Genomic DNA, 26,222 nt, shown 5'->3' with positions numbered 1-26,222 from the left:
TTAGATACACCAGCAAAACATTCATCTTTCTTTTTCAACTATTTCGACTTTTCTCAGTTTCGTATTTTTGTGAGGGTAGTGTATACTCTTTTTTTAATTTAAAGTCATTTATTTTATTTATTTTATTTTTGGCTGCACTGGGTCTTTGTTGCTGCATGCGGGCTTTCTCTAGTTGCAGCGAGCGGGGGCTGCTCTTCGTTGTGGTGCGCGGGCTTCTCATTGCGGTGCCTTCTCTTGTTGTGGAGCACAGGCTCTAGGCATGCAGGCTTCAGTAGTTGTGGCTTGCGGGCTCTAGAGTGCAGGCTTAGTAGTTGTGGCTCACGGGCTTAGTTGCTCCGCGGCATGTGGGATCTTTGCGGACCAGGGCTCGAACCCGTGTCCCCTGCATTGGCAGGCAGATTCTTAGCCACTGCGCCACTAGGGAAGCCCAGAGGGTAGTGTATACTCTTAATTCCAGCTCTACTGCCTACCTGGATGAGTGACTAGATGGTCAATTACCTATCTGGGCTCCAGCTTCTTCTGTCTTTATACCACGATCTGTTATTTAATTTGCTGTTTGGCATTCATGAGGCTTTGAATTGATAAAACTTTCAAACATACTTTTATTGAATGTAGCTGCTACTATAAATTTTGGAGGAGTACAAAAGTTGTATTTGGGCACATGGATACATTTTCATCACCAGGGTTGCTAAAAATGGGATGATTATTGTGTTTTAAGAGCTATGCTTATCAATAAGGTGGACATGTCAGTACTCTGTTTGAAAACTGTTATCTTACCATGTTTGCAATTGCTCATGATTGTCACTGTTTTAATGACATACAGTCTTTGAGAACATGGTCTTCTACTTACCGATAACGGATCATGCTATAGCCGGAAGCACCTATTTAGTGAATCTACCCACCAGTATTCCTTTGAAACATTTCTCTTTAAGTAGAGCTATCCTGGGTTATTACATTCTACATAATGATGAAAACAGCTTCTGTTTACCATTACTTAGAAAAATTTTGAGTGTAAATTATTGCTTTTTTTTTTTTAAAGACCCATCAAACAGCTCTTTAAATGCATTACTCATTTTGCTCTGTTTCAGGTTTTGATTATTGGCTTGTGACCCTTAAGGAGGCTTAGATAATCACAATACATAATCTGCACTATATGGCCCAGCTCATTATTGTTTAAGTACAAGTTTTGCCATCCAGGTGTCTGGTTTCTCTGGACCATTTTCCTGTGTAAGCCAGGTTTTTTCACTACCTCCTTTTAATAGGCAGGACCGGAGTGTCAGATGTGACTACAGGTTTTGAGCATTCCAAAGAGATGGGGGTATTCCTTTATAGAGTGTTTCTTTAATCCAGGGATGGTGTTCTAATGCATCTTCACGGAGTAGTTCAGGTATTTATATAATCCATTCATTCTGGTTATGAGAGATTATTACCACATTTATCATCACCAGGTTTGATTCAGTTAGATATACTGATAGAATGAGTCTTCTAATTTAGGATTGCGTATTTTAAATCACTTTTTGAAAACTTGATTTCTTTATCATTCTTACTCTTCTCAGATACTGTATTTTAAATGGCTTACCCCTAATAAGGATTTTAGATATTACAGAAGAGAATTGTTTCTTAGATTTTCATTAAATAGGCTGCTTTTTTTCTTCTCATAAATGTCTCTTAACACAGGTGTTGTGGATTTAAAATTTTGAGTTTTGAGTTGCACTGCAGTTGCTCTTCTGCAGAGAGCTTCACATGAGAAGGATTTCATGGTTTGTGACTACAAATGCTGTGTTGAATAGTTTTTTAGGCTGTTAATTTACAGTTGCATTAAGATGTATAATTGTAACTAGGAAAATGATTTGGGGGAATATGACTATTTTGAGAAATATGTAGCTCATATGGACTTGGTTTATTCTGATTTATTTTTTTATTGGCATATCACTAAGTGGTATCCATCCATTGGCTTTTTCAGGATATTGATATTAAGAAAGTAAATGGAGTTCCTCAGTATGCGTTCTTGCAATACTGTGATATTGCCAGCGTTTGTAAGGCTATTAAGAAGATGGATGGGGAATACCTTGGAAATAATCGTCTCAAGGTAAAGGAATTTACATAAGTTATTGTACTGTTAATAGTCGCTGCGTTTTTTTTTAAGATTTGGAGTTTTCTGTTCATATGTCTGATTATTTAAAATTGTAGTAGTACAGTTAGATAACCATAAAGGTGATAAACCTCTTCGCATCCTTATCCTGTTATACTGTAATCTGAGTTAATCCTCGCTTAGCCAGGCAGGATAATTTTTGTGTCAGTTTCTGTTGGATTTTAACCTGATGGTTCCCACTTGAGGTGTTGGTTTGATAAGATTCCTACAGAAGACAAGTTTTCTCAGAATTTTGTTGTTGAATAATTGGTGACTTAACTAATAGAAATTTTGCCTTTTGTATTCAGCTGGGTTTTGGAAAGAGCATGCCTACAAACTGTGTGTGGTTAGATGGGCTTTCTTCAAACGTATCGGATCAATATTTAACACGACATTTCTGCCGATATGGGCCTGTGGTGAAGGTAGGTGGGAGGTTTGGTTGTGTGGTTTAAAGTTACTCCTGACTCCCTTTTTTTGGTATTCTGTCCTTTCAGTCCCAGTTTCTAGTACTGACTTTTTCTTTTCTTTAGTAACTCATACATTAAAATTCTCTTTTCCAAAATTGGGTTTAGAAGAGCATTTGCATCTATTAGCTTATGATATGAGTATTTTGAGAAACTATCTAGAACCCGCCAAAATGATTAATTTTGGAACTAATCTGCATAATACTGTTAAATAGAATATTTCTTAGGGATTTCTGTAACTTTATCTCACATTAAGATTAGACAGCCTAATTATATAATTACTCACATTCACACTAATATGTAATTAGACTTGATTTTTTTTTAAACCATGATGACTTTAAAGGGACACACAACAGAATACTCATCTAACCAATGTTTGTTATGTAACACATTCACAAACATAACAGGAACAGGGTCTCTGGACCCCATTCCATTATGTGAAGGTAAAGATTTTAACTTCTTGAAAGCAGATTTACACTGTGGTAGGTATGTTGCATAACTTTGACATTTCTTTAAATGTAGCTTTTGTTGTTTGAAGAAGCACATCTTAAAGACTATTAGTATAAATAAAAAATCTAAAAGCTTTAAGACAGTGCTGCTTATGACCAAAATTCATTGCAACTTACTATTTTTTTCTTATTTTTCCTTTGCTATAGTGTAGTTTTTTCTTTTTTTTTCTTTTTTTTGCTGAAGTACAGTGGATGTACAATATGAAATTTATGTTGATTCAGTACTCTTTACTTTTTTCCCCCTTTTTCAGGGGTGTTGTTTTTTTGAGCCAACATGAGTCAGTCAGCATAAAATAAAGAAATAAAGTAAAATAAAGTAAATACAGAAAAACAAAGTAAAGGCATAATATACCTCAAGCCACAATATCCATGGTTCTAAATGGTCCCTACGACATTTTGTTGTGTTTTCAGTATAACATGCATCATCGGAAAAGCCTGAAATTTTTTCTAGAATAAAAAAATATATATATTTTTTCTTAGCAGTGTCATTGTGATTTAGAATTTTGTTGGGACTGACACTAAGTCTAGTGGATGAGCCTCTTGTTTTTTTTTGTCGTCGTTTTTTTTACAGGTGGTGTTTGACCGCTTAAAAGGCATGGCCCTGGTTCTCTACAATGAAATTGAATATGCACAAGCAGCTGTAAAAGAGACCAAGGGGAGGAAAATCGGTGGGAATAAAATTAAGGTGTGCAGAATGACTTCAAACAGAAGCAAAACAAAATCGTGTTTAGATCCCAGCCTCTTAATAATTGGCATTTTGTTGGTTTACAGGACATGCAGTATATATGGCCTCAGTTTCTAAGGGCGATGTTACATTTTTTATATTTGGCTAGCTACTTAAGGGCACAGTGTCTTTTAAACCATTAGCCACAGAACCTTCCCTAAAAATCCTCTCATTCAAGGATGTGTGCTTCTCTACGCCCCAGGTACCTGATGCTCACTTGTGTGCTTTTAGTGCAGGCTGGCCCACAGTCACCTGTGGGTTTCTGCACACCCAGGAGCTCCAGGTATCAGTCCAGCTTCTTGAACGATCCTCTCTTCATCTTCTTTCCTCCTCTCCTAAAGAGTGGGTAACCACTGAAAGCACGATATTTGTCTGGTGTTTTTGTTTAGAAACTTCTGTTTATGATAGTTTGAAGGAATTTTTGCACTTAATAACTATGACAGTTAGATTGAAATCAGTCTTCTCGAAATAAGATATTGATAGATGGTGGGTATCATGCTTTAAGTGACTCTGAGTCCTGGCTGTGAGTAAAGTTCAAATGTTCTTCCATATTTTATGTTCTAACTGTGGTTCCAGCAAATTATGCACAGTAGATTACTGGATTTAGTTGGTCTGATTATTTAATTGACAACCTAGAATCATGATAGGTATGTTTCAGTTTTCCATATTGCTTTTTCCACTCCTCAGGATTGGGTTCTAGAACTTTAAATTGTAATTCTTTATCAAGATTTGTGTAGAATTTGAGAGGGATTTCAGGTTAAAAAAATACAGTTTTAGTTATGAGGACTGTTTCACTTAGATAAGTTACTTTTTCTTGAAATTTATCCAGAAGGCTATGTTGGGAAGAATTTTTCAAATTTGGTAACACTTTCCATCATTAAAATCTGAAACTTGGATTAAACACGCAGTATTCTTTTTTTTTTAAAGGTGGATTTTGCAAATCGGGAAAGTCAGCTGGCATTTTATCACTGTATGGAAAAATCTGGTCAAGATATCAGAGACTTCTATGAAATGTTAGCAGAAAGAAGGTATGTATTTTAAACCTACCATAGCTTGAATTTTAAAATTTCTAATACGTAAAGTTTAGATGGGATTAAATTTTGTTTTTTACCCCTTATTGCTACTCTCATTCCCCCCAAACTTATCCCTTTTATCCCCACATACAGAAAGAAACACATAAAAAACACATAAAGGGACTTCCCTGGTGGTCCAGTGGGTAAGAATCCGCCTTCCAACGCAGGGGACACCGGTTCGATCCCTGGTCTGGGAACTAAGATCCCACATGCCGTGGGTCAGCTAAGCCTGCGTGCCGCAACTACTGAGCCTGCATCCTCTGGAGCCTGCGTGCCACAATGAAAGATCCCGCATGCCGCAACTAAGACCTGACGCAGCTGAATAAATAAATATTTTTAAGAAACAAAACAAAAACAAACACACATAAAAACTGATTTTTATAGATCCAGTTTTCATGTAGCTCATGGGAGTTGGGGTATTTTCTCCCTGAGAATACTCATTAAAAGAGTTACTGTTTTCCAGATTATAACTATGTACAAATCATTTTGCCTTACAGTTTTAAATTAAATATAACTTGTTGAAATGCATTGTAAACTTTTTTTTTTTTAATTTATTTTTGGCTTTGTTGGGTCTTCATTGCTGTGCGGGCTTTCTCTAGTTGGGGCGAGCAGGGGCTACTCTTCATTGCGGTGAACAGGCGTCTCATTGTGGTGGCTTCTCGTTGCAGAGCACAGGCTCTAGGCACGTGGGCTTCAGTAGTTGTGGCACATGGGCTCAGTAGTTGTGGCTCGCGGGCTCTAGAGTGCAGGCTCAGTAGTTGTGGCACACAGGCTTAGTTGCTCCGTGGCATGTGGGATCTTCCCGGACCAGGGCTCAAACCCGTGTCCCCTGCTTTGGCAGGCGGATTCTTAACCACTGTGCCACCAGGGAAGCCCCGCATTGTAAACTATTAAATGCCCTGTGAATTTAGTAGTGACAACATCCAGGTTGTCACCACGCATGAGCTCATAGAATTAATTTAAAAAAACAGAAACTTTCAAAAGACTGTCAAGAGCTTTGTTTTAAATTCAGATCTCTTAAATTTGTGAATCAGTAAGCCAAAGCTGATATAAATTGGTAAGTTTAGCTGTGTAAAAAGTAAACCTTGGGAATTTCTTGGCAGTCCAGTGGTTAGGACTGGGTGATTTCACTGCCGTGGGCCTGGGTTCAATCCCTGGTCAGGGAACTAAGATCCCGCAAGCCATGAGGCACGACCAAAAAAAAAGAAAAGAAAAGTATACCTTACTTCTCCTTGTTAATGTTTTCAGTCATGGGACTGTAGTATTTTTTTCTGCAGCTCGTGGGAACATTTCACAATCGTTTAAGGTCTCACAGTCTGAATCAGGCTGTCTCCGTTAGCTTAAAAATTGCCCCAGAACTGATGATTGATTCTTTTTTAGACTAAATATATTAAAACACCCTAACAGTGTCACCAGGTTCTTCAGTAGCTGATCACATTTGAAAATGGAAACTATCATCCCTATGATGAACCTGTTTGTCCAAACATGCCTCTGATTAAGTCTCCTGGAATGTTACTGCTAGGTCTCCACCCCTTCAGATGTGTGTTAGACAAAAGACCGTTTGACAAATGCCTTTAGACACTCAAGTTCAAGTATAAAAGGGCTTTATGACCAGGATGAGGCAAAATCCTGATCGTGCTCCCAGAAACCTGTTGAATGCATTCTCTTTTTACTACCTCTTCTTGCCACTTCATTTTTGTTTAAATCATAGAAGATATGTATTTCTTTTTCATTTCCTCATGGAGTATAGTGTAATGGTCATTGAATACTTGAGAGGTTTTTTAATGAAAAATGTGCCCTACAGCCAAATTTCCAAAAGGTTGAACTTCTAAGGTTTCGATGATTTTTCACTAGTGGATTGGAATCCACATTCTAAATTTCTCTCTCTCTCCCTCTCTCTCTCCCTCTGTGTGTGTGTGTGTGTGTGTGTGTATGTATGTGTGTGTGTGTGAGAGAGAGAGAATGAACATATGTAAGAGAACGTAGGTGTCTGTGGGGAGGGTTCTCCATCTTGGTGGCCCTCATCCCCCACCGCAGCAGTCGGAAGTCATTGTTAATACTTTAAGTGCTTATAGGAATTCGTACCTATAAGTGAGTGAAAAGTGTGTTGATGGTCTAGTGGCACTTAAGACATAAAAATTCCATTAAAATTCTCTGTGTGCACATTAAATATTTTTCAAAGAATGGTATCTTGTGAGGGCTGGATAATGTTGTGTGGGTGTTAATTTTTGTATATTATCACTTAAATTCACTCACTTTACTGATGATCTGGCTCTGGCTTTGTTCTTTGGTTCTTACCTGTGGTTATTTATCTCTGTTGAATGGAGTTTATCTCCTAAAGTGGGAAGCAGGAGGGTGTGGGACTTTACTGTGACCCAGTTTTGCCCCATTTGGTTTCAGATGGCAGTGCTTCTGGAATGCATTCCTTGCAGTAGAACTTGAGAATCTTTGCCCTTTCCATAGAGTGGAAGGAAGTCATCCCACTGAATAGTTGATGAATAAGTGGCGGGGGGGGGGGGGAGCTTTGCCCCTAATGACAGTTCAGGTCAGGAATGCAAATGATGATCCATTTACATAGTGCCCTGCAGTTTAAAAGTAGTATTTCTTTTATTCCCTTAAATACAGTGTCAGGGAAATAGGGCTGTGGCTCTTGTCATATATTACTTATGGTGGGAACTGAAGATCAGGTGACTTGGCTGATAAGGTCACAGGCTAGTAAGTGGTTGGGCTGGGGGTAAACCCAGGGCTCCTACCTGGTATGCATTGAGCCTTCCAGTTTACCAAAGTGATTCTCAAGACATTTATAGGGTCACATTATGCTTTAGATGAATTCCCCACTTACTTACGGTGGTTTGGGTATTGTGCAGTCATGGGAACAGAGTTCTCTGAAAACCTGACATTTCAAAGTTCCTCAGAGCCCTGCCAGAGCCTTTTGTGTATAGTACCAGTGTGCAGTTGTATTGTCCCTTGCATAAGTTGAGTTCCTTGGTGGCAGGAATGCTCATTTCTTTTGGTAGAGCCCGGCAAAATATGTACAAAATCATCATCTATTAAACTGAACAGTGCAGCACTAATGTTTACACGTATATCTTTTGACTTCTGTAACTTTTTTTTTTCATATTTTGGATATAGTTTTAGTTTGCTTATTTTAGAAAATATCTGGAAACCATTTTTAAACGTACTTTTAATGCAGGCAGCAAACTAGTGGCCATTCTAGGTGTCTTAACCACTTTATATTAGAAAGTTAGGGAATTCCCTGGTGGTCCAGTGGTTAGGACTCGGCACTTTTATTGCCAGGGGCCCAGGTTCAGCCCCTGGTCAGGGAACTAAGATCCTACAAGCAGTGCTGTGGCCAAAGGAGAAAAGAAAGCTTGTAGTGTGTTCACCTTTACATAATGAAAGTGATGCTTCCTTGGAGTTTGTATTTATGATGGTAATGAGTTAAATTAGCCTAATTTCATTCCTAGTAACATCTATTTGCAAGATGGCTGGCCAGTATTGAGGCAAAGAATCTGATTCCTGTGGAACTGTAGAAGGATCATCTTGAATCAAATCAAGTCAGATATCATAGATATGTCATAAACTATTCTCTTTGAAATGAGAAAGCTCAGTATAAATGCATATAATAATGTGTTATTGATGCTTCCAGTGTTTGAATGGTAAGTCTAGATGCTTCATTTGCTATTGAAAATGGGTTAGAACATTGCCCAGTAGCAACTTTGACATATTTTTCTAAGGTTCATTTTTTTCAACAAATGAGTACCTGCTGTGAGCCGAGAAGACAAAAGCTCATGCCTTCAGAGGTTTAAGTTCTAGGTTCGTTATGTTTCATTGAGCCGTCATTGACAGTACTATGTAGACTGAGTAAGCCATACCTGCTTGAAAGACAAAAATGGAAAGTGAACAAGAGTAAAGGAATTGGCCTCTATCACAGGTGAATTTCATTTTATACACCATACATGTTCTTGAAATTTAATCTTATTTTGAATGCACTGGGACGTGTCACTGTGGGAGAAAATCTGAGGTGAATTCTTTTACAATTAAGGAATTATCTCACACAGTTTGTAATCACCTAATTTGTTAGTTGGCAGGTTGGGGAAAAGTAACTACTGAAGGCCAAGTATGTGCCTTGTATTATGTTAGGAAAGTTTTTACAAATGTTATCTTATTTAATCTCCTTAAGATCTTTGTGAAGAAGAGCTATCATTTTGTAAGTGAGGAGACTGAGCCCAGGGAGACTGGCCCCCAGCGTGTGTGGGGATTTTTTTTTGTTTTGTTTTTTTAATATTTATTTGGCTGCGCCGGGTCTTACTTGCGGCACATGGGATCTAGTTCCCTGACCAGGGATTGAACCCGGGCCCCCTGTATTGTGAGTGCGGACTCTTAGCCACTCGACCACCAGGGAAGTCCCCAATGTGTTTTTTTAAATTGTGAATTGAGGTAGAGGTGTTACCGATATACAGGTTGCATAGGTGGGAAGATTTTAGTTAAATTGTTATCTTTTCAAACAGTACATTTGTTTCCCAAGTTGTGGTAAGAATATCTTTTGGCAGGAAAGTAATTATGAAAGACTTAGAAATGTGGGATGTGATACTGTTTAATACTAGTGCTCATCATAAGTCACGACAACCGATACCAAAAGAATAAAAAGGGGCTGAAGCACTGCTGTTCAAGTCCAATAGAAATGTAATGCAAGCTGTATATGCGGTTTTGCATTTTCTAGTAAAACTAAAGGTAAAATTAATTTTATTTAACCCAATATGTCTGAAATACTGTTTCAACATATACTCAATCTGAATAAATTATTGAAGTGTTTCTTTTTTTTGAAACTAAGTCTACCAAACCCAGTGTGTATTTTACACTCACACCTCAACTGAGACTAGCCAGATTTCAAGTTCTCAGTAGCCACATGTGGCTTGTAGGTATGGTATTGGTCAGTGCAGTTCTAATGATTAAAAAATGGAAAAGATTTTTGGAAGCAGGACTTTGTAATCTCATATGTATGATTAATGTGTAAGTGACGAGGAAACAAAAAACTAATACATTCTTTTTTGTCTTTGGCAGAGAAGAACGAAGGGGATCGTATGACTATAGCCAAGATCGTACATATTATGAGAATGTTCGTACTCCAGGCACATACGCTGAGGATTCCAGACGGGACTATCCAGCTCGAGGGAGAGAGTTTTATTCAGAATGGGAAACTTACCAAGGAGACTACTATGAGTCACGATATTACGATGATCCCCGGGAGTACAGGGATTACAGAAATGATCCTTATGAACAAGATATTCGGGAATACAGTTACAGGCAAAGGGAACGAGAAAGAGAACGGGAAAGATTTGAGTCTGACCGGGACAGAGACCACGAGAGGAGGCCAATTGAACGCAGTCAGAGTCCAGTTCACTTGCGACGCCCACAGAGTCCTGGAGCATCACCCTCACAGTCAGAGAGATTGCCTAGTGATTCCGAGAGGAGGATTTACAGCCGATCCTCGGACCGGAGTGGAAGCTGTAGCTCGCTTTCCCCTCCAAGATATGATAAACTTGACAAACCTCGTTTGGAACGCTATACAAAAAACGAAAAGACAGATAAAGAACGAACTTTTGATCCTGAGAGAGTGGAAAGAGAGAGACGTTTAATAAGGAAGGAAAAGGTGGAGAAGGACAAAACTGACAAGCAGAAACGGAAAGGAAAAGTTCATTCCCCTAGTTCTCAGTCTTCAGAAACAGACCAAGAAAATGAGAGAGAACAAAGCCCTGAAAAATCAAGGAGTTCTAATAAACTGAGCAGAGAGAAAGCTGACAAAGAAGGAGTAGCAAAAAACCGCTTGGAACTCATGCCTTGTGTGGTTTTGACTCGAGTGAAAGAAAAAGAGGGGAAGGTTATTGACCACACTCCTTTGGAAAAGCTGAAAGCCAAGCTTGATAATGACACTGTCAAGTCTTCTGCCTTAGATCAGAAACTTCAGGTCTCTCAGACAGAGCCTGCAAAATCTGAGTTGTCTAAACTAGAATCTGTTAGAATGAAAGCGCCAAAGGAAAGGGGGCTTTCAAGCCACATAGAAGTGGTAGATAAGGAAGGCAGGCCTAAACCCAGGAAGCATCTAAAACCAGAGCAAACTGTTGATGGGGTAAGTGCTGTGGATCTGGAGAAGCTGGAAGCGAGGAAAAGGCGTTTTGCAGATTCCAATTTGAAAGCAGAAAGGCAAAAATCAGACGTTAAGAAAAGTAGCCCAGAGATGGAAGAGGCTCGGGTGCTTTTAAAGAAACAGCCTGACATATCATCTAGAGATGTCATTCTACTGAGGGAAGGAGAGTCTGAAAAAAAGACGGTGAGGAAAGAAATTCTTAAAAGAGAATCGAAAAAAATCAAACTAGACAGACTTAATGCTGTTCCCAGCCCCAGAGAGTGTCAGGAGCTTGCCAGCATTTCTGTTGGGACTGTATCAAGGCCCAACTCAGATCTGCAAGCAAGGCTGAGAGAACCAGTAGGTGAATCTGTGGAAAACCAAGAAATCCAGTCAAAAAAATCCACTCCTTCAAAACCACCACTTAAACAGCTGGAGCTATTAGATGATCAAGGACCAGAGAGAGAAGATAATAGGAAAAACTATTGCAGTCTTCGTGATGAACCACTTGAATGTAAATCAGGCCAAGATAAACCACATTCAGTAAATACCGAAGAAAAAATTGGCATTGATATTGATCACACGCAGAGTTACCGAAAACAAATGGAGCAGAGTCGTAGAAAACAGCAGATGGAGATGGAAATAGCCAAGTCCGAAAAGTTTGGCAGTCCTAAAAAAGATGTGGATGAATATGAAAGACGTAGTCTTGTTCACGAGGTCGGCAAACCCCCTCAGGATGTCACTGACGACTCTCCTCCCAGCAAAAAGAAAAGGATGGACCATGTTGATTTTGACATCTGCACCAAGAGAGAACGGAACTACAGAAGTTCACGCCAAATCAGTGAAGATTCTGAAAGGACTGGTGGTTCCCCCAGTATCCGACATGGTTCCTTCCATGAGGAAGATGACCCTGTTGGTTCCCCTAGGGTAATGTCAATAAAAGGGTCTCCTAAAGTAGATGAAAAAGGTCTCCCGTATTCTAATATAACAGTCAGAGAAGAGTCCTTAAAATTTAATCCTTATGATTCTAGCAGGAGAGAACAGATGGCAGACATGGCCAAAATAAAGCTATCTGTCTTGAATCCTGAAGATGAACTAAATCGGTGGGACTCTCAAATGAAACAAGATGCCAGCAGATTTGATGTGAGTTTCCCAAACAGCATAATTAAGAGAGACAGCCTTCGAAAGAGGTCTGTACGTGACTTGGAACCTGGTGAGGTGCCTTCTGATTCTGATGAAGATGGTGAACACAAATCTCACTCACCCAGAGCCTCTGCGTTATTTGAAAGTTCTCGGTTGTCTTTTTTATTGAGGGACAGAGAAGACAAACTACGTGAGAGAGATGAAAGACTCTCCAGTTCTTTAGAAAGGAACAAATTTTATTCTTTTGCATTGGATAAGACAATCACACCAGACACTAAGGCTTTGCTTGAAAGAGCTAAATCCCTGTCTTCATCTCGAGAAGAAAATTGGTCTTTTCTTGATTGGGACTCCCGATTTGCTAATTTTCGAAACAACAAAGATAAAGAAAAGGTTGACTCTGCTCCAAGACCTATTCCATCCTGGTACATGAAAAAGAAGAAAATTCGGACTGATTCAGAAGGAAAAATGGATGATAAGAAAGATGACCATAAAGAAGAAGAACAGGAAAGGCAAGAATTATTTGCTTCTCGTTTTTTACACAGCTCAATCTTTGAACAAGATTCCAAGCGATTGCAGCATCTAGAGAGAAAAGATGAAGAATCTGACTTCGTTTCTGGCAGGTTATATGGGAGGCAGACATCTGATGGAGTGAATAGCACAACTGATTTGATTCAAGAGCCAGTAGTTCTTTTCCATAGCAGATTTATGGAACTCACACGAATGCAACAGAAAGAAAAAGAAAAAGACCAAAAACCCAAAGAGGTCGAGAAACAGGAGGATACAGAGGATCACCCCAAGACCTCAGAATCTGCTTCTGAAAATAAAGAGTCGGAACTGAAAACTCCACCTTCGATTGGGCCTCCTAGTGTCACAGTTGTAGCTCCAGAGTCTGCAGCATCATCACTGGAGAAGACAGCTGCTGAAAAAACAGGAGAGGTGCCTCCAGTGACAGAAGAGAAGACCACTGAGCCAGCCTCTGCCTCAGAAGAAGCAAAACCTGTATCTGATCTGACTCCCATCGCTGTGGAACAACCAGAACAAGTAGACTTGCCCCCAGGAGTGGACACCAGGAAAGACGTTGCTGAGACTCCTTTAGTTGTTGAAGAAAATTCATCAGTTGATCAGCTGCCTTATTTGGATGCCAAGCCTCCAACTCCTGGGGCCTCATTTTCCCAGGTAGAGATCAGTGTAGACCCAGAGCCTGACAGTACCCAGACACTTTCAAAACCGACTCAGAAGCCTGAGGAAGCCGATGAGCCAAAAGTGGAGAAGCCAGACTCAGCTGCTAATGTCGAACCTAATGCAAGTCAAAACGCTGAAGATGTTCACGAGGTCCCGCCTCCAGCTACTGAGGGTGTAGAGGTTGATCCTCCAGTTGCTGCAAAAGATAAAAAGCCGAACAAAAGTAAACGTTCCAAGACCCCCATTCAGGCAGCTGCAGCAAGTATCGTGGAGAAGCCTGTCACAAGGAAGAGTGAGAGGATAGACCGGGAAAAGCTCAAGCGGTCCAGTTCTCCTCGGGGAGAAGCACAGAAGCTTTTAGAATTGAAGATGGAGGCAGAGAAGATTACAAGGGCTGCCTCTAAAAACTCGTCCGCGGACCCTGAACACCCTGAGCCAAGCTTGCCCCTCAGCCGAACCAGGCGCCGGAATGTAAGGAGTGTCTACGCTACCATGGGTGACCACGAGAGCCGCTCTCCAGTCAAGGAGCCCGTTGAGCAACCACGAGTGACCAGGAAGAGACTGGAGCGGGAGCTGCAGGAGGCTGCAGTGGTTCCTACAACCCCTAGGAGGGGGAGGCCTCCAAAAGCACGCCGTCGAGCTGATGAAGATGATGAGACCGAGGCAAAAGAGCCAGTGGAGACAGTCAAGCCAGCTGAGGGGTGGAGGTCCCCACGATCCCAAAAAGTAGCTGCTGGTGTCCAGCAGGGGAAAAAGGGGAAAAATGAACCAAAAGTTGATGCTGAACGTCCTGAGGCCACCACTGAGGTGAGTCCCCAGTTAAACGTGAAAGAAAATAACACAAAATCCAAGACTGATAAAGAAGAAGCAGGAAGTGAACAAAAACGTGATAGAAAAGAAATTAGCACAGACAAAAATCCACCCGTAACCCCCCCAGCTGAAGTGGTGGAGAAAAAAACAGCCCCTGAGAAAAACTCCAAGTCCAAGAGAGGAAGATCTCGAAACTCTAGATCAGCGGTGGACAAATCTGCAAATCTGAGAAATGTGGAAGCCACTGTAAGTCCCGGCGCGGCTGCAGGCCCTGCGGGACTGCCGGCGGAGGAGGCGGCTGCAGTCGCGGCAGTTTCCCCTGAGAAGAGCGAGAGTCCCCAAGAGGAGGCTAGTTTATCGTTGCGTTTGAGCAGTGAGCCAGCTGATCTGGACAAGGAACCAGAGAAGGAAGATGGGTCTGCCTCTAAGCCGTCCCCGGAAGCAAATCAGCTAGCCAAGCAGATGGAGCTGGAGCAGGCCGTGGAGAACATCGAGAAGCTCGCGGAAACCTCCACCCCCACGGCTTTCAAGGCGGCAGCTGCAGATGCCCCAGAGCGCCTCTCCACAGAGGACCGGGACAAGCCCGCACACCAGGCCAGCGAAACAGAGCTGGCTGCGGCCATCGGTTCCATCATCAATGACATTTCTGGGGAGCCAGAAAACTTCCCAGCACCTCCACCTTACCCTGCAGAGTCTCAGACAGATCTTCAGTCTCCTGAGGAAGGAATGGAGCCTGAGACCGATGAGGCTGTGTCTGGCATCTTGGAGACTGAGGCTGCTACAGAATCTTCTAGGCCACCAGGCAGTGCACCTGACCCCTCAGCAGGCCCAGCAGATACCAAGGAAGCCAGAGAGAACAGCAGCGAAACCTCCCACCCAGTGCCGCAAGTCAAAGGATCAAAAGAAGCAGAAGTTACTCTTGCTCGGAAAGACAAAGGGCGCCAGAAGACCACTCGATCACGCCGCAAACGGAATACAAACAAGAAAACGGGGGGCGCTACAGAGACCCATGTCTCTGAACCTGACCAAGTTCAAAGCAAGAGCCCTGCTACAAGCGAGGGGGCCACGACACAGCCCCCAGAAACTCCACAGGAAGAAAAGCAGAGTGACAAGCCCCAGTCCACTCCCCCTGAGTCATGTGCTTCTGACCCAAGCAAGACTACATCCCAGGGAAATTTGTCCCAAGAAAGCAGTGTTGAAGAAAAGACTCCAACCAAAGCATCTGCGCTCCCAGACCTTCCCCCGGCCTCACAGCCAACCCCCGTGGATGATGAGCCTCGAGCCAGATTCAAGGTGCACTCCATCATTGAAAGTGACCCGGTGACCCCGCCCAGTGACTCAAGCATGCCCACCCCCCCAATTCCTTCCGTAACCATAGCAAAGCTCCCACCCCCTGCCGCTGCTGGGGGGATCCCACACCAGAGCCCGCCGACGAAGGTGACAGAGTGGATCACGAGGCAGGAGGAGCCACGGGCGCAATCCACCCCATCACCGGCCCTTCCCCCAGACACAAAGGCCTCCGACATAGACACCAGCTCCAGTACACTGAGGAAGATCCTCATGGACCCTAAGTACGTATCTGCCACGGGCGTCACTTCCACGAGTGTCACAACTGCCATTGCAGAGCCTGTCAGTGCTGCCCCTTGCCTGCATGAGGCACTGCCCCCTCCGGTTGAATCTAAAAAGCCTCTTTTAGAAGAAAAAGCAGCAGCTCCAGTAACTAACACCTCCGACACACAGGCCTCAGAGGTTCCAGTGGCCACCGACAAAGAAAAGGTGACTCCAGTCATTGCTCCCAAAATTACTTCTGTTATTAGCCGGATGCCTGTCAGCATTGATTTGGAGAATTCGCAAAAGATAACTCTGGCGAAGCCAGCTCCTCAGACCCTGACTGGCCTGGTGAGCGCCCTGACCGGCCTGGTGAATGTCTCCTTGGTTCCAGTGAATGCGCTGGCCGGCCCAGTGAATGCCCTGAAAGGCCCTGTGAAGGGCTCAGTGGCCACGCTGAAAGGCTTGGTGAACACCCCCGCTGGCCCCGTGAACGTCCTAAAGGGACCAGTGAATGTTCTGACAGGGCCCGTGAATGTTCTCACGGCTCCAGTGAACGCCGCCACGGGCACAGTGAACACTGCCGCGGGTGCGGTGACAGTTTCCGCAGGCGCGGTGACTGCTGCATCTGGGGTTGTGACTGCCACGACAACAGGTGCAGTGACTGTGGCAGGTGCAGTGATTGCACCATCCGCAAAGTGCCGACAGAGATCCGGCACTAATGACAACAGTCGGTTCCACCCAGGGTCTATGTCTGTGATTGACGACCGTCCGGCAGACACGGGCTCTGGCACTGGGCTGCGTGTGAACACTTCAGAAGGGGTTGTGCTGCTGAGCTATTCGGGGCAGAAGACTGAAGGCCCACAGCGGATCAGTGCCAAGATTAGCCAGATCCCCCCAGCAAGTGCAATGGACATTGAGTTTCAACAGTCGGTGTCCAAGTCCCAGGTCAAACCCGATTCTGTCACGCCATCTCAGCCTCCGCCCAAAGGCCCTCAAGCTCCTTCAGGCTATGCAAATGTGGCCACCCATTCTACTCTGGTACTAACTGCCCAGACCTATAACGCATCTCCTGTGATTTCATCGGTTAAGGCCGACCGTCCGTCCTTGGAGAAGCCTGAGCCCATTCATCTCTCTGTGTCCACACCCGTCACCCAGGGTGGCACAGTAAAGGTCCTCACCCAGGGCATAAACACACCCCCGGTGCTGGTTCACAACCAGCTGGTCCTCACCCCAAGCATAGTCACCACTAACAAAAAGCTTGCTGACCCCGTCACCCTCAAAATAGAGACCAAGGTCCTTCAGCCAGCAAACCTGGGGTCCACTCTTACACCCCACCACCCTCCTGCTCTGCCCAGCAAACTGCCTGCAGAAGTGAACCACGTCACCTCGGGGCCCAGCACCCCGACAGATCGGACTGTCTCCCATTTGGCAGCCACCAAGCCAGATGTGCATTCCCCTCGACCTAGCGGGCCGGCTCCATCCCCATTCCCGAGGGCATGCCACCCCAGCAGCACCACATCCGCCGCGCTCTCCACTAATGCCACGGTCATGCTGGCTGCGGGCATTCCTGTGCCGCAGTTCATCTCTAGCATCCACCCAGAGCAGTCCGTCATCATGCCACCCCACAGCATCACCCAGACCGTGTCGCTTAGCCACCTGTCACAGGGCGAGGTGAGGATGAACACGCCCACGTTGCCCAGCATCACCTACAGCATCCGACCAGAGACACTTCATTCTCCTCGGGCCCCCCTGCAGCCCCAGCAAATAGAGGTCCGGGCCCCGCAGCGTGCGGGCACCCCGCAGCCAGCCACAGCTGGTGTGCCCGCCTTGGCCTCCCAGCACCCTCCAGAGGAAGAAGTGCATTATCACCTCCCCGTTGCTCGAGCCGCAGCCCCTGTGCAGTCGGAGGTGCTGGTCATGCAGTCTGAGTACCGACTACACCCGTACACTGTGCCCCGGGACGTGAGGATCATGGTGCATCCTCACGTGACGGCCGTCAGCGAGCAGCCCCGGGCAGCGGACGGGGTGGTGAAAGTGTCACCAGCCAGCAAGGCCCCTCAGCAGCCAGGGAAGGAAGCCGCCAAGATGGCAGATGCCAAAGCCGCCCCCGCCCCCGCCCCCCACGGCGAGGCCCGCATCCTCACAGTCACACCCAGCAACCAGCTGCAGGGGCTGCCTCTGACCCCGCCTGTGGTGGTGACGCACGGGGTGCAGATCGTGCACTCCAGCGGGGAGCTCTTTCAGGAGTACAGGTACGGGGACATCCGCACCTACCACGGCCCGGCTCAGCTCGCGCACACGCAGTTTCCTGCTGCTGCCTCCATTGGCCTGCCTTCCCGGACCAAGGCTCCTGCTCAGGTGAGAGCGCCAGAAATCTGCCTTCTGGTCCGCATGGTGGTGGAGGTGCCAGTAAGGTCCCTGAAATACGTTGTCCTTGTTGTGGATTTAAAGAGGCGCTTCCTAAATTTCAGGATGGAGGGGTGAATCACAGCACGGAGAGCCCGGGGACATGGAGGGAGCTCATTGTGGGAGCGGGTGGCGGGGCGGCTCTTGCCTGCGGTGGGTGAGGAGGTAGGGAACAGGTGACCTTTCACCGGAACCCTCAATCCTGAATGCCCAGGAGCATGGCCGTCTGGTTAAAGCCCCTTCCGGGGGCCTGGCCTACAGGAGATGCCCTGCAGCTGACCTGCCCAGGGGCTCACGGCTGCTTGGTTGGGGCAGGATGTTGTTGGTGCGTAACAGACTCTGACTGTTCCTTTCTCTTCCCGCCCAACTCCAGGGCCTCCCTCCTGAAGGTGAGCCCTCGCAGCCTCTGCAGCCTGCGCAGTCCGCACAGCCGGCCCAGTCCACGCAGACCTCCCAGCTCAGCCAGCCAGGCCAGCCACCAAGCAGCAAGATGCCTCCAGTCTCCCAGGAGGCAAAGGGCACCCAGACAGGAGTAGAGCAGCCGCGCCTCCCAAATGTACCTGGAAACAGGCCGGCGGAGCCTCATGCCCAGGTCCACAGGGCACAGGCGGAAACAAGCCAGACCTCCTATCCCTCCCCCGTGTCTGTCTCGATGAAGCCTGACCTCCCGGCCCCTCTTCCTGCTCAGGCTGCCCCAAAGCAGCCATTGTTTGTCCCTGCACCCTCAGGCCCCAGCCCCCCTCCAGGACTGGCTCTGCCGCATACTGAAACCCAGCCCGCCCCCAAACAAGATTCCTCTCCTCATTTGACTTCCCAGAGACCTGTGGATATGGTCCAGCTTCTGAAGGTAAGCCTGGGCAGGGCCTCCCCTACCACCCTTCGAGCTTTGTGCTATTGTCAGTGTCCCGAGAGCCCCACTTGACTTAGATCAGCAAGCTGCTGCCTGGGGCCGTGGCCAGCACAGCTGTGTTCTCCAGCCGTGAGCTCACTTCTGTTTGTTTCCCTGTGAGCAGAAGTACCCCATCGTGTGGCAGGGCCTACTGGCCCTCAAGAACGACACAGCTGCTGTGCAGCTCCACTTCGTCTCTGGCAACAATGTCCTGGCCCATCGGTCCCTGCCGCTCTCTGAAGGAGGGCCCCCCCTGAGGATTGCCCAGAGGATGCGGCTGGAGGCCTCACAGCTGGAGGGGGTTGCCCGAAGGATGACGGTAAGACTCAGGGCCCAGGTGAGCAACTGCCCCGCCCACAGCAAGGGAAGGCATGGGTGGCCCCCCACTGCCTGTCTCCGTGGCTTGTCACGGGGTGCAATAATGGCTTTCTTGGAGGGGATGATGAAGGGCATGTCCTCTCTCCACTAGGGGTGTAAAGTGCCTCTAGATCCAGAGATGCTTTTTTTCATTCAGCAAATATATGGATGGCCCTCAGGGTCATCATAGAGGTGGGGATTTAGGAGCCGAATCACCTGGGTTGGACAGGCCTCTTCTTGGGCTGTTTTGTGAGGTGGCCCCCCGATCACTGACAGCTTCCTGTTCCCCAGGTGGAGACAGATTACTGTCTGCTGCTGGCTCTGCCCTGTGGCCGTGACCAAGAGGACGTTGTGAGCCAGACCGAGTCCCTCAAGGCTGCCTTCATCACGTATCTGCAGGCCAAGCAGGCAGCAGGCATCATCAACGTTCCCAACCCTGGCTCCAATCAGGTCAGCCCGGTGTCCTGCCTCGGCGCACACACGTGGGGCTGGTCTCGGCTGGTCAGGCCGTCTGACTGATCTGGTGGCATGGGCTGCCAGTGCCACCCAGAGTAGTCAGGACAGCTTCCCAGAGGAGCTGGACAAAGGGGCATTCTGGGTAGAGGAAACCAGTGGAGTGCATGGGCCGGATTACTGCTGCCCATCCTGGAGACAGTCAGTGGACGGCTGAGGCAGCAGAGGTTTTTCTTTAGCTTAAGGATAGAGAAGAAGTTCTCAGGGGTTAGTTTCATGTTAGTTCTCTGATACCTAGTTTTCTTCTGGTAGACAGTCTTGGAGACCTTAGCTGGTTGGGAAATTGACTCAGCCTGGCTCTCTGTTGGGCCTTTGGGCCCCCAGTTGGAAATGTTTTAGGGAAGAGTGGTAGTGGGGTGGGTGACGTGAAGACAGGAGGTCCCATTTTTCTCTCTTGTCCCTTTCTCCAGCCCGCCTACGTGCTGCAGATCTTCCCGCCCTGCGAATTCTCTGAGAGTCACCTGTCCCGTCTGGCCCCCGACCTCCTGGCCAGCATCTCCCACATTTCTCCCCACCTCATGATCGTCATTGCCTCTGTGTGAGCCACTGAATGGTCACCACTCGGCGTATCTTCCTGAGGCTCTGCAGCAAAAAATAAAACACAGGACAACCCAGCCAAGTGGAGGAAGAAGCTGCCGAGGGGGACAGACTCCACTGCCAGACGGCCAGCCTCGCTCTCCTACCCGCCCGCCCGCCCGCCCGCCCGCCCGCCCGGCTCAGTCAGACAGACCCCCGCCCTGGGCAGTGGTGCTGCTACTCGTATGTTTACATGACATTTAGCCCAAGGACAGACCACCAACCAATGGACTTGCAGACACCTTGAGGCTGGGTTTCTCTCTCCTCCTCTTGGAGAAAAGGAACAGGGCAGTGGAATTTTTTTGTTGTTTTTGTTTTTAAGAAACAAAACAGAACTGCCTTTGCACTAAATTAGTGACTTGGACTTTTGCACAGTGAAGACAGGCTGTGACACTCTGGATGTCTTGGTGTACGTGAACACACATGGCACACACATCGCAGACTCTCATGCAGGACTTCAAACTTCTGCTGAAACCTTGGGGTCAAGGAACATTTCATTGGGCTGTGTTGTCCCCACCCCTCCCTTCCCCTTGCTCATTTGGATGTCATCTCTCTTTAATTCTCCTGCTGCCACCATCTTTGATTCACCCAGGATGTACAGTTTACAATCAGAAAAGAGCAAACAGAAGGATTTTCTCTCTTGGTGGAATATGCAGAACTTGGGATGTGTGTATATATAAATATATAATATATATAAATATATATAATACTGTCTTAAAAATCAAATTCCCCGACATACATTTTTTTTAATCTGTGCCAAAAAATGTGTTTTCAGAGAAAATCTTATTTTCATACTCAGACTTTGTATTGTCACTCATTTGTATAAGTGCGCTTCGTTACAGCACGGGCCCTGCTCCCGCAACTTGGAAGTGTCACACACACAAAAAGACTGTACAAAAGACTGGCTTCCCTTCTTCCTGTGACCTTGACCTCTCCCCCGACTTCCTAACACTTATTAATTTATGAAAACTGTTTTTCTCAGCGCAGTTTTGTTTTGTGTGTCCATTGGATTACAAACTTTATTAAAAAATACAGAACATGTCAAGTGTGGATGTGATTGTCGCTTGGATGGGAGGGCCAGGGGTCCTTGGCTTATGGGAACAGCTAGCCTTCGTCCCACTTTTGCTTTCAACCCCCCACCACGTCTGTATGTGGAACCTATTATTTCCTTTCTGCCACTGATCTTCCCAAGGATCATTTTATCTTGTACAAAAGAAGATTCTCATCACAGACTGAACTTGAACTGTTCTTCAGTGCTGTGGTGTTTATCTGACACTTCAAGGTCCCAATTGGCTCCTGCGTAATGTCGAAGGCACTTCAAATTTGATTGATTAAAGAATAAAGCCACCTCCCACTCAAACTCAGAAACATCTTAAGGAAGCCTTGGGGTCTTGCCTCTTGTCCCTTCCTCCTTCGGGTGTGGTGCAGGCTGGCCCTGCAGCAGCTGCCTCCCAGTTGGCCCTGGTGGGCCAAGCTTCCCCAGCAGCTGGGCCCACCACAAGCTGGGGAGTTGGGCGTGGGGGACGGGAACACAAGGACCACAGAGTTGCTGGTCTCACTTGCAGTATCCCTGGGGCTCCTCCAAACAGAGCTATGCTTTCGGTGGGAGATGGTACCATCTCTGAGTGAGGAATTACAGGTGCTGGGGACAAGCTGTATGGAAAAGCGGCAGAGACGGCATCTCATGTCTCCCTGCTGACAGGTAAGAATGAGCTGCTTCACAGTCCGCATTGCTGCTCCTGGTTTAAGCAGTGCTGCCATCTCCCACCTCCCCATCACAGCTCCTGGCTGCTCATCCCTGTCCCTCCAGGCTCTCAGCCTTGTAGAGACGCCACTGATTCAGGGCAAGTAAACGTTCTCAAAAGATGACACTGGCTTGGCCCCGATCTTGCGGCCAGGGTTCTACCGTGAAGCGAGCGTGGAGCCTCTCCCTCTTCCCTAGGCCCAACAGAAGCAGGCCTGCGGCCTGTTGGGTCTGGTGCTCTGCCTACCTTGCTGTTCTGGCTGAATGGGCCCCCGAGCTGGGCTCTGTACGGGTGGCCTGGATCCTGGTAAGCAGTTGTGGCCAAGCCCTGTGGGCCCAGCTCCCAACACAAGGGCGCAGGGTCACAGCCGTGGCTCCACAGCGGAGGGAGGTGGAGAGGGGAGGTCCGATCCTCACGCCGGGCCGACGAGAAGCCTCCAAAGAGGAGGCCAGATGGGGCTCGTGGAGCCGCAGTTTCTCTGGCCTGAGTGTGCTGCCCACACCCCAACTCAGGCAAAGCAACCAGCTTGCTTCTAGACGGGTCCCGGGGCTCCAGTCCCATCCTGCAAAGGGACAGCCTGGCTTCCCCCACAAGCAGGTCTCTGCCGACTGGTCGCTGGGTGGAGCAACCCTTCCCCGGCATCAGCCACAGCTGCCAGCTCCCCGCCCCAGCCCCACAGGGAGCTATAGGCAGCGTTAGAAAATAATCAGATTTATTCTCTCTAGGGAATGGGCTCACCCCTCTCGGTTCCAGGGTGCCGTCCAACCTTAAATAAACAGGAGGAGGGGGTGCCTGCTCACTCAGCAGATGGTGGACATTCAGGGGCTGTGGGAGGTGTCTCTGCCAGGGCCGGCTGCCCATCAGCCCCATCCCGAGGGCGGAAGACTAGCTCCCCAGCCTGCAGCACCTGCCCGGCTGGCCACGTGCTGCCTGGCCCGTACTGCTGGTAGAAGTCCGCATCCGTCTGGAACATGACCAGTGCCTGGGCCGTGTGGATCCGCACGTGCTGGGCCAGGCTGTTGGCATCCAGGAACTTATCTCCACAGGAGTCACAGGCATAGAGGATGTGAGTGTTGGGATCTGTGGGAGTGGGGCTGCAGTTAGGACAGGAAGGGCCCCTGGGTCCAGCAGCTTTCCCCCAGGCAGGCCCTCTCACCTTCTTCCTGCACTTGCTTCACAGCTTTGCTGATCTCGGCTTTAAGTACTTCTGTCTCATCTGCGGTCACCGCCGCCCCCACTGGCACCACTGTGGGCGGCATCGGCAGAGCCTGAGACCAGACTCACCTGCCCCTTTGCTGCCACCCCAGAGGCAACCCCTGCTGTGACCACCCCCTGCTGCCCTGGGAGCTGAGTGACAGTCCGCACCTGTGAGCTGAGTGACGGCCGTTGCCGCCAGTGCCTCAGTGGCCAGCGTGACCATGTCATCGACGGTGACCACGCTGACCTCACCGCCCTCCTCTGGCTCCAGGATTTTGATGCCTGCCTTGCCCTGGTGCACAGTCTTCACATGGGAACGAAGGTTGTCCACCCGGTTGAAGCCGCGACCGCACTTGTCACACAGGTAAGGCTTCTCTCCTGGGGGGGGAGGCAAGGTTCTCTCCTGCCATTGGGGGGGGGTGCAGGGGGGGGTAGGACCTCAGTGGCCTCCAGCTTCCCCCGCAGCCCTGTCTCTTCCAGCAGGAAGCGCTCTGGGGCGGCCACCTGAGGCACAGGGAAGCTTCCAGTGGCCCCTGCACCTTCCAGAAGCTCTGAAAAAATGGGGCCCTCCTTGGAGTTAAACTGCTTTCAAGGCCGCCTTCAGCAAGTGCCGGCACCGAGGGCTGGGGTCCGGGGTGCCTCCCACCCCACCACGCGCCCCAGAGCCAGGGCTTGGGACAGAGAGGCGGGTGGCACGCACTCACCAGTGTGGATAATGATATGCTTGGACAGGTCCCCCACGTTCACGAAGGCCTTGCTGCACACGCTGCACTTGTGAGGACGGATGTTGTCATGGTGGCGGATGTGATTGGCCAGCTGGCTAGACTGGACAAATCTGCAGGGCCAGAAGGAAAGGCTTACACAGAACCGCCCAGGCCTGGGCCGGGGGTGCTGGGCTGGGGCCTCCCACCTCAGGGTCTAGATCCGAGAGGACGCCGGGACCTGCGCCGGAGCAGTCTGCCCGGCTACCGACCGAGCCCTGGGCTTATTCTCTGACCCCCTCCACCCAGCCGAGTGCCAGGACCCCACAGGACGCCGGCCGGGGGCCGGAAGGGCAGGACCTCTTTCCGCAACGCTCGCAGACGTAAGGCTTCTCCCCGGTGTGCTGGCGCACGTGGGCGATGAGGGAGCTGGCCTGGGTGAAGGCTTTGCCGCACATCACGCACTGGCATGGCTTCTCACCTGGGGACGGAGGCAGGGGACGGGAAGGTGTCGGCGCCTGCTCTCCTCCCTTGTGCCCGCACCCGGGCGCCGCCGGGCCGCTCACCCACCCGTGTGGATGCGGACGTGCCGCTGCAGGGCGCCGGGGTCAGCGAACTGCCGCTGGCAGTGGACGCACACGTAGGGCTTCTCACCACTGTGAATCCGAAGGTGCCGCTTCAGGTTCCCTGTGGCGAGACCGAGGGTGGGCCTGGCACTGGCGCCCGGGGCCGGGGGCGGGGCCGGGGGCGGGGCCAGCCGGGCCCTACCTGAGGTGGTGAACTGCTTCCCACACTCCCGGCACTTGAGGGGCCCGTCGGCGATGTGGATCTTCAGGTGGGCCTTCAGGTTCCCCACCTGCGCCCAGGCAGGGGGTCAGACGGCAGGGAACCACCGATTCTCGGTCCTCCCGGGGGCCTGTGCGGGGCTCCCCCTTTCCTCAAGGCCGGGGGAAATGGGAACACCACCCCCCTCAGTTCTTCCTGGCCCGCGCCCGCCCCCCAGGCCTGCCTTCCCAGTTTGCTCGGCAGAGCAGTCAAGAGCTCCACCCGGCAGGATCATTTTCTGCTCAGCCACCACCACCTACTTCCCCGCTAGGCACCCCGGGCCCCCGAGACGGAAGCCGCCGGAGCACAGGGGCCCGGGGCCGGCTCCCCCCACCTGGTTGAACTTCTTGTCGCAGTGAGGGCACTTGTGCTCCTTGTCGGTGTCGTGCGTCTCCAGGTGGCGCATCTTGGACGTGGGGTCGGAGAAAGAGCGGCCGCAGTAGTCGCACTGGTAAGGCTTCTCGCCGCTGTGCACCAGCTGGTGCCGCTTGAGGTTGCCCGACGTGGTGAAGAGCTTGCCACAGTCCTCGCAGCGGTAGCGCGCCTCGCCTGAGTGCCGCTTCTTGTGCAGGTTCAGCAGGCTGATGAGCCGGTAGCTCTTGCCGCACTCCTCGCAGCCGTATGGCTTCAGCGGGCTGGCGGCAGAACACGGGGACAGGAGGCTCGCAGGGCTCGCGGGGCCGGGGCGGGTGGGCGGGCATGGGGGGCGGCCGCTGGGCCTACCTGTGGGTCTTCTCGTGGGCCTTGCAGGCGGCCGGGTCGGAGAAGGCCTTGCTACACTCCCGGCACGAGAAGGGCTTCTCGCCCGTGTGGATGCGGATGTGCCGCTTGAAGTTGCCCGTGTGCGTGAACTCCTTCCCACAGTCCTGCGGGCACAGGGGGCGGGGTGTCAGGGGCGACGCCGGGCGGGGGGCCGGGGTGGGGCCGCCACTGCCCTAGGCGCACCTCGCACTTGTGGATGACGGAGCCGTACGCCTTGGACTCCGTGCGGTCGCCGTAGGTGCCCGAGCGCAGGCCCCGCGCCTCCGCGCCGAGCTCCTGGCCTGAGTCCGTGCTGGCCGACTCCTCGCTCTCCTCGGGGGCCTCGCCCTTTTCCAGCGGCGGCCCCTCCTCCTTGACCACCGCGGGCACGGCGCCCTCCTCCTCTCGTTCTTCTCCCTTCCTGGCTGGCTCCACCTCCATTTCTGCCACAAGAGGGGCAGACGCTGAGGAAGCCGACCTGGCAACTGGCCAAGTGAGGCCTGGGCACGGCTCATCTCTGCACACACCCTCTCTCTGCGTGGGCGCCTCGCAGGGGCA

The 26,222-nt window shown here is 49.2% G+C and overlaps 2 protein-coding genes and 1 non-coding gene across 22 annotated transcripts in view; 2 read left to right on the top strand and 1 right to left on the bottom strand.

Moving 5' to 3' along the window:
- The window catches only part of SPEN (spen family transcriptional repressor), a 94,191-nt gene extending 72,697 nt beyond the window's left edge, over nucleotides 1–21,494 (top strand). For 4 of the 8 annotated variants that reach the window (XM_060141321.1, XM_060141324.1, XM_060141318.1 and 1 more), the window contains 9 exons: nucleotides 1,964–2,089; nucleotides 2,440–2,553; nucleotides 3,676–3,789; nucleotides 4,756–4,856; nucleotides 9,966–18,072; nucleotides 18,494–18,967; nucleotides 19,134–19,328; nucleotides 19,658–19,816; nucleotides 20,290–21,494. In XM_060141321.1, the coding sequence (XP_059997304.1) occupies nucleotides 1,964–2,089; nucleotides 2,440–2,553; nucleotides 3,676–3,789; nucleotides 4,756–4,856; nucleotides 9,966–18,072; nucleotides 18,494–18,967; nucleotides 19,134–19,328; nucleotides 19,658–19,816; nucleotides 20,290–20,421 (9,522 nt within the window). In that variant the 3' untranslated portion in view covers nucleotides 20,422–21,494. The remainder of the gene's footprint in view (nucleotides 1–1,963; nucleotides 2,090–2,439; nucleotides 2,554–3,675; nucleotides 3,790–4,755; nucleotides 4,857–9,965; nucleotides 18,073–18,493; nucleotides 18,968–19,133; nucleotides 19,329–19,657; nucleotides 19,817–20,289) is intronic. The other 4 variants (XM_060141320.1, XM_060141319.1, XM_060141322.1 and 1 more) reach the window with 4 other exon arrangements.
- Nucleotides 8,155–8,227, top strand: TRNAK-UUU (transfer RNA lysine (anticodon UUU)). Its single transcript has one exon. It is a non-coding gene; the product is annotated as a tRNA-Lys (tRNA).
- Nucleotides 21,495–22,895: 1,401 nt separating the features above from the next.
- The window catches only part of ZBTB17 (zinc finger and BTB domain containing 17), a 30,510-nt gene continuing 27,183 nt past the window's right edge, over nucleotides 22,896–26,222 (bottom strand). For 12 of the 13 annotated variants that reach the window (XM_060141327.1, XM_060141333.1, XM_060141330.1 and 9 more), the window contains 10 exons: nucleotides 25,869–26,107; nucleotides 25,647–25,789; nucleotides 25,258–25,558; nucleotides 24,867–24,954; nucleotides 24,669–24,785; nucleotides 24,459–24,579; nucleotides 24,102–24,232; nucleotides 23,566–23,775; nucleotides 23,357–23,446; nucleotides 22,896–23,280 (listed from right to left, as the gene is read on the bottom strand). In XM_060141327.1, the coding sequence (XP_059997310.1) occupies nucleotides 22,997–23,280; nucleotides 23,357–23,446; nucleotides 23,566–23,775; nucleotides 24,102–24,232; nucleotides 24,459–24,579; nucleotides 24,669–24,785; nucleotides 24,867–24,954; nucleotides 25,258–25,558; nucleotides 25,647–25,789; nucleotides 25,869–26,107 (1,724 nt within the window). In that variant the 3' untranslated portion in view covers nucleotides 22,896–22,996. Of the gene's footprint in view, nucleotides 23,281–23,356; nucleotides 23,447–23,565; nucleotides 23,801–24,101; nucleotides 24,233–24,458; nucleotides 24,580–24,668; nucleotides 24,786–24,866; nucleotides 24,955–25,257; nucleotides 25,559–25,646; nucleotides 25,790–25,868; nucleotides 26,108–26,222 lie in introns of those variants that run through there. The other variant, XM_060141339.1, reaches the window with a different exon arrangement.

This window comes from Lagenorhynchus albirostris, chromosome 2 (genome assembly GCF_949774975.1).
Source record: "Lagenorhynchus albirostris chromosome 2, mLagAlb1.1, whole genome shotgun sequence".
Classification (NCBI taxonomy): domain Eukaryota; kingdom Metazoa; phylum Chordata; class Mammalia; order Artiodactyla; family Delphinidae; genus Lagenorhynchus; species Lagenorhynchus albirostris.
Note: the sequence above shows the minus strand (reverse complement) of the source record. Positions and strands in the feature narration are given on the sequence as shown.